At 41.5% G+C, this 10,598-nt stretch overlaps 2 protein-coding genes across 2 annotated transcripts in view; both read right to left on the minus strand.

Moving 5' to 3' along the window:
• LOC109487038 (monocarboxylate transporter 12-like) overlaps window positions 1-3,262 on the minus strand; it is a 5,167-nt gene extending 1,905 nt beyond the window's left edge. The window contains exons 1-2 of the mRNA XM_019790979.1: window positions 3,046-3,262; window positions 2,709-2,852 (exon numbers count right to left, since the gene is read on the minus strand). Of these exons, the coding sequence (XP_019646538.1) occupies window positions 2,709-2,852; window positions 3,046-3,253 (352 nt within the window). The 5' untranslated portion in view covers window positions 3,254-3,262. The remainder of the gene's footprint in view (window positions 1-2,708; window positions 2,853-3,045) is intronic.
• A 1,627-nt stretch (window positions 3,263-4,889) lies between these two features.
• The window catches only part of LOC109486995 (monocarboxylate transporter 12-like), a 9,975-nt gene continuing 4,266 nt past the window's right edge, over window positions 4,890-10,598 (minus strand). The window contains exons 3-5 of the mRNA XM_019790911.1: window positions 6,153-6,427; window positions 5,618-6,095; window positions 4,890-5,125 (exon numbers count right to left, since the gene is read on the minus strand). Of these exons, the coding sequence (XP_019646470.1) occupies window positions 4,890-5,125; window positions 5,618-6,095; window positions 6,153-6,427 (989 nt within the window). The remainder of the gene's footprint in view (window positions 5,126-5,617; window positions 6,096-6,152; window positions 6,428-10,598) is intronic.

Genomic DNA, 10,598 nt, shown 5'->3' on the forward strand with positions numbered 1-10,598 from the left:
GTTTTTTTTTTTTTTTTTTTTTATTCGTTTAAGTAAGAGATGTACGTACAGTAAATAGGAAACAGTGTGGCAAGCCCCTTAATACAAATATACTAATACACAGAATACATATTTGTGCTGTAACATTTTACGAAGAATGTTTGTCTCGAAAATCATGAAAATAATGCATTACAAAAATGGGGTTTCTTATTCAATGCTGTACTCTTATAGATGTCATATTTTGCAGAAAGTAAACAGTGGTTCAGGTGTCTATTTTTTTCCATCTTGTCGATTATACCATACAATATAACAATTCTTGTTAGTGCGATATGTTCAGAACAAGTGTCGAGCCACCATAGGCGAAAGTCATTCCAAAATTTAGTAACATAACTACAATCCACAAATAAGTGACTTAGATCTTGTTTACTATCGCAAAAAGGACATTTGTCCGAGTCTTTAACTCTAATTTTCTTTAAATAACAATTTGTCGGCAAAAATCTGTGTATTATCTTATACTGAAAATACTGTAATTTAACATTCTTAGTACATATGAAAGGTAGTAAATACACATTTTTTAAGTTGTTTTCATGTTCAAAAGTTTTTAACAATTCGTCTTGGCCCGTCGGGGGTTCAAATGTTTGTTTTAAATACATGTCATACAACTGCTTACAAGAAAAAGTATGTGAATCGATGGTTTCTTCCACCGAGTTATCAAGCTGATCCTTCTTTACTGTATCTTTCCAAACATTAGGAATAGCTGATTTCAGGCTAGAATATCTAAGCATATCCACTGGTGTAAAAGTTATTTCATATTTCTGAGCCAGCTCACCCAATGTCAGGAAGTTACCATCACTTGACGTAACATCACATATTTTCAAAATACCAGCTTGGCACCACCGACTGTGCAATACAGATTTCCCGCCTACTAATATATATCTATTGTTCCAAATAATTTGTTTACTTATGTCGTCTTTAGATTTGGGAACTGATTGCGCAATCGACTGCCACGCCTGCAATACTTGACAGTAGAACATCGGTAAATTAGACAGTTCTAAACATGATGTATCAAAGTTACATTTAAATAATAGTTTCCCACCCCACTTACTAAACATATATGCACAACTTTCACTTTTCTCAAGTTTCTTAATCCATGTCGCCTTAAGGGCTTTACATTTAATAGAAAAATCCACCATGGTTAGACCACCTTGGTCTTTCTTCCCTATCACCGTCTTCATTTTCACCTTTGGCTTTTTTTCATCCCAAATAAATTTAAAAATATACCCATTTACTTTCTCTGGAAAGCCAACGGGAACCGGCAAAACCGTACAATTATAAATAAGTTTAGAGATACCAAGTGTTTTAACCAGAACAATTCTCCCAATTGTAGTTAGGTCTCTTGTCCTCCATACATTTAACAGTTTCTCTATTACTTTCAGGTGATGATCAAAGTTCAACTTATCGCAGTCTTCCTGGTTATATGAAAAATATGTACCTAGTGCATATATAGGCCCCCGTGGCCAGAGCACATCCAAAGGCTCATCAATCCTATGTCTGTTGGATCCCATCCACATAGCTTTTGTTTTTTCTTGCTGACCTCCAAGCCACTACATAGTTTAAAATTTTCTAAAATGTCTAGTAATGTTTTAGCAGAGTTTTCATCTTTAACAAGGCCAGTTAAATCATCAGCATACATGGATAGTTTTCTCTTACAGCCATAGATTGATAAGCCTTCAACAGAGGAATCGGCCCTTATTCTTGTAGCTACTACTTCTATCACTAAGTTAAATAAATATGCTGAAAGTGGATCACCTTGCCTTACTCCTCTACTGATGTCAAACCATGGAGACGAGAAACCATTATTAAGAACACAACTAATGGCATTTTTGTACAGTAGTTTAACCCAGTCTATGAAGTTTTTTCCAAAATTCATTGCTTCCAATGTTTTAAAAATAACTTTACGCTCAATTGTATCATAGGCTTTTTGAAAGTCGATGAATAAGGCAAGGGCTGGCAAATTGTACATTTTTGTGTATTCCATTGCATCAGCAATATGTCTTATATTAGTGGCTATTTGTCTTCCTTTAATAAATCCAGTTTGGTCTGGATGTATTAATTTTGGCAAAAGTGGTTCTATCCTATTCGCTAAAGTTTTACTTATGAGTTTATAATCCACATTTAAAAGTGTTATAGGGCGCCAGTTTCCAAGTTTTCTTAAGTCGCTATCCTTTTTGGGTATTAGATGAATGACGCCTCGTTTCAGTGATACTGGTAATTCGCCTTTGCGAAAGGAATAATTTGCAGCAAACCGAAGGTCTTTTTCTAAATACTGCCAAAAGTGCACGTAGAATTCCGTTGTTAATCCATCGCTTCCTGGAGATTTATTTTTTTTCCTATTCAGTTGCTGTAAAGCAATGTTAAGCTCACTTTTAAGAATTTCCCCTTCACACTTGTTTTTTTCTATATCAGACAAATTTGGTAAGTTTTCACATTGAAAGAAAGGTATAAAATCTGTCTTATTTAGGTCACAGTCGTATGATGTGTACATATTTTTATAATATTCAGATTGTAATAACAAAATTTCTTTTGCGTTTGTAATAACTGTATCGTCTTCTTTTATGATTTCAGTAATGTTTTTTTGTTCATAATTTCTCCTTTCCAAATTTAGAAAATATCTGGTGTTCCTCTCCCCTTCTTCACACCATTTGCTTTTATTGGAATATAGCACTGACCCGTGAGGATGCCCACGCTGAAGAACAGGTGTATCATCGTCTGTGCGAAGAAGCTGACGACAAGCCCCACGGCAGAAATGACGCCCCCTGCGATGATCACAGTACGGCAGCTGGTCAGGTTGCTCATGGCACCGGCAAAGGGAGCTGGAAGATAATCTAAAAGTGAATCATTCACATTTAGGATTAAAGTTGAACGTGGCAATGTCACGTTACTGTTGGTCCAATTATAGAACTCAAATACATCAGTTAAGTTTCAAACCAGAAGTCACAAACACACTAGTACTCAGCCAAAAAGTTATCATTTCAAATATGCACTTAATGTCAAGTATATACTCACAGCACATCAACAGAACAGCGCCTAGGATAGAACTGATGAGGGACGTGAGGCCGGCACCCTGCTGGAAAACTTCCCGGAACTCTGCGAAGAACACTCCGAAGGCTAGGGTGGAGGCGGGAACTAGGACATGTATGAAGAACGTGCCTGCCACAACCACCCAACCCCAACCGCCATCTGGCGGCCTTTTAACGAAGCGCACCTTTGGCATGCCCTTTGTTGTTGGCCGGCCTCTGACAAAGAAAAGAAACAGACCGCGTTGAAAGTAAACAATTACGCCACGTACTTGAAAAGATTCCAGTGTCGAGTTGAAAGCTTCTCCGGCTCCATACGTTGCCGTGTTTGCGAACCAAGAGATTTGGTTCAAGTTCTTACCCACTTTGCAGCAACCCCGGTCACTGGTCATTGGGGAACGACTGGTACCCGGAAGTGCCATACAATGTTGATAGAGCAGACGAGTGAGACGACTTATCTAGTGTTAAAGCCATTGGATAGAGCAAGCACATGGGCATGAAACAGCCAGGACCTACTACGTGTACTCACATATTCACCAAACGTAATGATTTCTATACTCGAGGACGAGTGAGTCAACCGTCAAGTCTTCGCCAACGTACTACCGTGACGGCGACCTAAATCTGTTGAAGAGTGAATAAAATTGTTACATAAGGTAGAAGAAGACGCTACAGAACGTTAACAGAGCTCACTACCTTTCTCTAGATTGTTGAAGCAGTCCACCGTGAACTCTCGAGTGTGATCGAGCCACCTTTACATCGTACATGTAGGCATCATACGACACACCAACGCCATTTTTGCATGTCAACTTTGAACCTGTTGTATTTACGTTGCCGGTCAGAGGTCAACGTTTGCGCGAGCTGTAGGTACTAGAGTTCCATGACCTTCGCCAACAATCAATTGTATTTGTAATTGTAAAACGCAATAACGGATCCTAAAAAATGACCTTTCAGGCAAAGGTAATATGCAACAACTTCTTGTAAATTACACATCAAAATGACAAGTAAGGTTTATTCCCGAATTTACACGGAAATTCCAGTTTTTAGCTATAGTAAGTATAACGGAGTAATATTTTACTTCGAAGCAACACGTATATTATATAAATGGATTGATATGGATATATATACTCGAATACATATATAGATAGATACATATAGATAGTTATGGCATCGATGTATATAGTAGCTAGACAACATAGATATAGCAATATATAAATATACCTATGTATTCAAACATACCAATATACCGTGGAGTAATACATCTCTCTCTCTCTCTCTCTCTCTCTCTCTCTCTCTCTCTCTCTCTCTCTCTCTCTCTCTCTCTCTCTCTCTCTCTCTCTCTCTCTCTCTCTCTATATATATATATATATATATATATATATATATATATATATACATATAGTCGTAGATATTGATATTCATGTACACCATAAGTATACTCTCCAGACCTATATTTTTGCATATATATTTGGCTCTTTAGGTGGGGCGTTTGCATATCAATGAGGCACCACCCTGCACCACCCGGATTGTACGGCCCCTCCGACTTGCATCAACACTGCACAAAACACACTGCGCATGCATTTATAGGTTCCTAAAGAATCTAGATTGACCCCGTCGTCACTGACATTGAGTTTTGATGATAGACACACATGGATGAAGCCTGTGGCAAACTTTACACATGTCTACTATATTCTCGCGCCTCGAATTGAGATACAGTTATAAAGGCATAGGCCCGTTTCTCCTTTCTGCAAAATGTTACAAAACCATATCTACAGAACTTTATGCACAGTTGCTTGCACTTTAGAATGCCCCATACACATGTACACAGAGAAGGTCCTAACTTTCTCGAAAAGTCGGGTTAATTTGGCCGACATTACTACTGGTATCCCGCGGCATGTGGCTAAGAACAACTACTCCGTCGCACTGGTCTGGAAGTTGACCGGTACCGGGGCCAAGTGTCCTTCTGGTTGTTGAGCACGGGTTGAGGAGAAGCACGAGCACTGACGCGAAAATAAAGATGGCAGCCGCGAAGAAAGACCAGTCGTAGTTTCCAGTCGCATCATACAGCCAACCTGGGGGACAGACAAAATTTTCACATATTAGGTTCAGGAGTTAGGGGGTTACATGTACAAGATACTGCCAACTTGCCAACTTAACGTGCATGGTAGTCATTGTTATTATGTGATATATATACCGTATCTGAACTCAAGTGAGCACCATTGTACAATGCTGAACTTTATTCCAACACGAGGGTATACAAGGATCAAATTTTCAACGACCACTGTCGCCTTCATTCGGATAAGAAGGATCGATCACATCATCAGAACGCAAACACGTAAGAGTAACGGCCACGTCATCTTATCCTTATGAAGGTGACAGTGGTTGTTGAAAATTTGATCCTTGGATGCTCTTGAATCATACCATTGTACTACCAACACTGAGCTTCATAAATTAATTGTACAATTGTACAAAGTATGGCAAACCAACAATTCTAAAAGACTACACACGGAAGCACTAACTTAACATGCCTTAAAATAAAACACAGAGAGGCTATTTCTGCTTACCTGCAACAGGTGGTCCAAGCAGCCAGCCGCCGCCCTGGAAGACAAAGGCCCACCCAAGCCCACTGGAAATGCGGGACACTCCGCTGTATTTTCGCACTAAAACAGCAATTAGTGGATAGAACGTACCCGAGAAAAATCCGTACAACACCATACACGCCCCAAGACCCGTATAGGTATTTGCGAACGGTATGGCGAGGTTAGATGTAGCCAGTCCAGTAATGCCAATCATGTAATAGTAAACTTTGCTGATCTTTATTCTGTCCGACAGCCAACCGTTTAACAGTCTGGAGACGGCTTCTGAGATTCCCATGATTGACAGTAGAAAAGCGGCTGGCGTCTTTTCTATTCCAATCTTTTGAGCATGGGCTACAAGGTGGACGAAAACGATGGAATTGCCCAGGGCGGTTCCGAATGCTGACACACTGTAGACAAGGAAAGGGCGCTGTTTTAGTAAGGTGACGTCAAACGTTTCCATGATCTTCTGACCAATAGAAACTAGGGTGGTTGTCATTTTTCTATCTTCACTACCATTTGCTTCGCTGTCGACTAGATCTTTGCTACGATCTTCCTCAAAGTGTATTGGCCTCATCAAGGCCCCACAAACACAGCCATTGGACAGTAAACCCCCCACGATCAAGAGAGCGCCTCTCCACCCGAACTCGTCAATAAGAAACTGGAAGAGCGGAGGAAGAGCAATGATGCCAACCCCAGTGCCACAAACTGCGATCCCATTGGCTGTGGCGTGCCGCTTGTCGAAGTAGCGTCCAATCATAGCCAGGCTTGGTGAGTACATGAGACATAGACCCAATCCTGAGGAAAAATTGTTAGGCAGTTAGGTTTGGGGTTGTTTTATTGAGAAACGTGCTGGAGAAAACAATTGCAGGGTCGCTCATCAGACAGAACTGATACCGACATTTTCTATGCAATGGTTGTTAAAGTTTGAATATAAGGCCATGTTGATTTGATTATATGGATGACATCCTCCGGGAGCCCCAAAATTGATGCGCGCGTGCGAATAAAAAAAAAATTTTTGCAAAAAAAAAAGTTCATTATGAAATCTACATGGTAATGAGGGTTGAACAAATGGGACAGAATATGGTTTGGCGAATAATCTAGTCTTCAAGTTCATTTCTTTACAATTTCGTCTTTTTCCGTTTGATTTTGGCATTCTACGACATTGGCATGGTTTTTTTGTAACTTACGGTATATTTTTGCTCATTTTGCAACCATTTTGTATATAGACTGGTTTATTTGCAGAAACACATACTTGATACATACATAGTACAGTAGGTTAGAAGCTTTTTGCAGCCAAAGGCTGAATTGAGAAGCTTTTACAAATTTTTAAAAAATTACATGACTAATACATAATATATATACATAAAAAGTGCCTTGAGAGGCATTAAACACCACTTATACGCTAGAATAATACACATTTATGCTAAAATTACATCATACAACTTCTGTTGGCAAATTACTTAGGTACAACTGACAATAATAAAAAAGTACAATTACATCATGTGCAACAACATAAAATGAAATCTACTGTATGGCAAGGTTATTCAGTATGTTCAGCATTGTGGGGACAGGACTGCATAAATATCTTTTTGTCCCAATGGGTGGTTTGTAGCGCCGTGTTTGCCTTAGCTGCATGTTGTGTGAGTGGTTACTAACTGGGGGTAGCCAGGGGGCGTGCCTAGACCTAGTGGCTGAGAGGGCAAAGGCCCGGCACAGGGTCAGTCTCCGTTCAGACAGACGTTGGAGGTCAAGAGTTGACAGGGCCTCGGAATACGAGTGATAGCTTCTACCCAGCATGATTCTGCATGCCCTTTTCTGGATTCTTTCTATGCTGTCAGATTGTTTTTTTGTGATACCCGCATTCCAACAGGGCGTGGCATATTCAACTATTGGTCGAATATACCCACAATACACTGTGACAAGGTCAGAGCTTGGGAGGCCAGCTCGACGCAGCCTACTTAATAAGTATAACCTTCTACTGCCCTTGGACACCATGGCGTCAACTTGATCAGACCACCGTAGGTCAGAGCGTATGTGCAAACCAAGTAACTTTGCTTGTGTAACTATGCTAAGTGGCTGACCTCCGAGAGTCAGTGGCTGCATTACTGGGGGGGTTCTCATGAAGCAGAAATACATTGCTTTACATTTTTTGGGGTTAAGTAACATGGAGTTCGTTTCGGCCCAGGTGTCCAATGAGTCAAGGTCAGTCTGAAGTTTAGTTGGGGTTGACACAGTTCTAACTTCTCCCAGGTTCATGTCATCGACATACTTCCAGTGTGGATTATTAGTATTAGGTTTTGCGTCATTGATCATGGCGAGGAACACCAGTGGGCCCAGTAGAGTACCTTGGGCCACTCCACACGTTAGTGTTTCCCAGCTCGATATAGAGTCCTGATACCTAACACGCTGCCTTCTGTTTGACACAAAACTACAGAGCCAGGGGATCAGTGAGGGTCTTGTGCCCATGGATATAAGTTTGTTAATGGCAGTGGTGTGACAGACTCTATCGAATGCTTTCGAAAAGTCAGTTAGTATTAATGTGCCAACAGTGCTTTTCCTCTCAGCTCCCTCATAGAAGAAATTTAGGAGGTCTATAAGACAATGAGTCGTTGAGCAGCGCTTCATGTTACCAAACTGCTTTATGTCTACGTTTGGGAAGATGTCCGAAAAAATCCATGTGCTGATAAAACCCTCACAGATCTTGGCAAACTGTGCGGTCAGTGAGATTGGCCGGATCTTGTTCAAGTCCGCTGGGTATTCCTTAGGCACTGGGATTACTGTGGCATCACGCCACACTTCAGGGACCCTGCCCTCTCTCAATGAAGTGTTTAGTATATCAGTTAGGGGGGTGGAGAGTTCGTATGCGAACTCTTTGATTAATTTGGGTGGGATAAGGTCAGGGCCAGGGGCCTTAGATACTTTAACACGTTGTAGTCGTTGATACATGTCCCATGGGTTGATTTGGGGTGGGGGTAGGGCTGGTAAGTATGCAGGGAGTCTAGAGTAGTCAAGTGGGGGAAGGGCTTGACAAATGGCTGCTAAGTGACTGTTTATTGCTTGAGCTGCTCCTGATGTATTAGTCGGTTCGAATCCAGGTACATGGATTGTTGAACTCGGTCTGGACCAGTTTGCCAAATGTCTGACCGTTTTGTGCCACTGTGCTGGTTTGGTTTTCTTAAGATGTTCTATGTGGTCAGCATAGTAGTTTTTCTTTGAGGTAGAAATAAGACGGGCAATCTTATTACGAAGGAACTTGTACAGGTGCCTATGGCCATATCTGTGTGCTTCCTGTCTCTTCAGTATTAGGGATTTGACTACTGTAGAGATCCACGGTTTGTCATTATTATGTACTTTAGTGCGTTTTTGTGGGAAGTGCTTGTCCAAGGCAGTATTCAAAGTGTTGTAAAAGGCTGCTGTCTTAGATTCAGCTGAGACTGCAGTTTGGACTTCTAACCATTCGTGAGTTACAATCCACTGGCCAAACTCACGTATCCTGGAATCTGGCATGGGCCGGGACACTACCCATCTAGTCTTATTAGGTTTCTTGGGAATACTTTTAGGTTGCCACAGAACAGCACAGTGGTCACTTCTTCCTATGGGACTAGTGACCTCTGGGGTCAGGTAGTACTTCTTAAGGTTTGTGAGGATTACATCTAAGATGGCCTCCCCCCGAGTGGGCGTGGTGACAACTTGGTCTAAGCTGTGGGATAGGGACAGGGTTTTGAAATCTGTTCTATTTAGGTCACCCATGAGCATAAGGCCGACATCTGGGTACTGCACCTTAAGCTTATCACAAGTTTGTATCAAGTGGTCAACCAGCAATTCCTGGTGTTCAGAGGCTGGGGGGATGTATATCGCACATAGGGCGATAGAGGAGACTTGACGGGGTAGTCTGGTCGGTCGTATCCAAACCCAGATACATTCGAGTTCAGGGGGGACAGGGATTTGGGAGATCAGCCTGGCTTGAATGTCAGAGTGCACATATACGGCCACTCCACCACCACGTTTATTGGACCTGCATTTGGAAAATAGGGTATAGTTGTTTATATTCAGGAATGCATTATCCATCATTGGTGTGTACCATGTCTCAGTGACAACTGCTATGCTAGCCTGCACTAGTTGTATTGTTGTTTCAAACTCGTCCAATTTACTATAGAGTGATCTCGCATTACACATGTACACTGAGGGTAACATGCGAGCCGTTTTTAGGTTGGTACGGCATTCCATGTCAGAGCCATAAGGTGGATCACACATAGGGGATGGATGGGAGTGGCGTATAACTAGGCCTAGGTATGGGACACCTTTTATGAGGACGTCTACCCACCACAACACCTATCTTGAGCTTGCGGTGTGCACCGCCCCTACATCCTCTGTAACGCCATGCTAGTCTTGAAATTCTACATTGCTTAATAGTACGCAGAGTCACCTTACTAACTGGATAATTCCCATTAAGGTTTGTCAATGCGGCTGCAGAATATGATGTGGTGTTATGGTTCAAAGAGTGAGCTACTATTTGCCTTGCCTTGTGGCCACTGTGGGCCTGAACAGGTTGTAGCACAGTTCTAGTCTCTGAGAGTCTCTTAGGTGCTGACTGCACGGCCCGCGTTGCAGTCCGAAGTAGCAGGGACTTCATGTACGAAAGACCAAAGGTACAACTTCAACAAGGCTTCATCGGGTCAGTTTTCACCGTTCAAAACCCATTTTCACCCTTCAAAACCCAATTTTTCACCCTTCAAAACTCAAATTTTCACCCTTCAAAACCCAGTTTTCACCCTTCAAAACTCAATTTTTCATCGTTCAAAACTTCATTTTTCACCCTTCAAAACTCAAATTTTCACCCTTCAAAGCGCAATTTTCACCTTCAAAACTCAATTTTCACCTTCAAACCAATTTTCACCCTTCAAAACCCAATTTTTCATCGTTCAAAACTCAAATTTTCACCCTTCAAAACTCAATTTTTCACCTT

Source organism: Branchiostoma belcheri, unplaced genomic scaffold (assembly GCF_001625305.1).
Source record: "Branchiostoma belcheri isolate BF01 breed outbred unplaced genomic scaffold, Haploidv18h27 scaffold85, whole genome shotgun sequence".
Taxonomy (NCBI): Eukaryota; Metazoa; Chordata; class Leptocardii; order Amphioxiformes; family Branchiostomatidae; genus Branchiostoma; species Branchiostoma belcheri.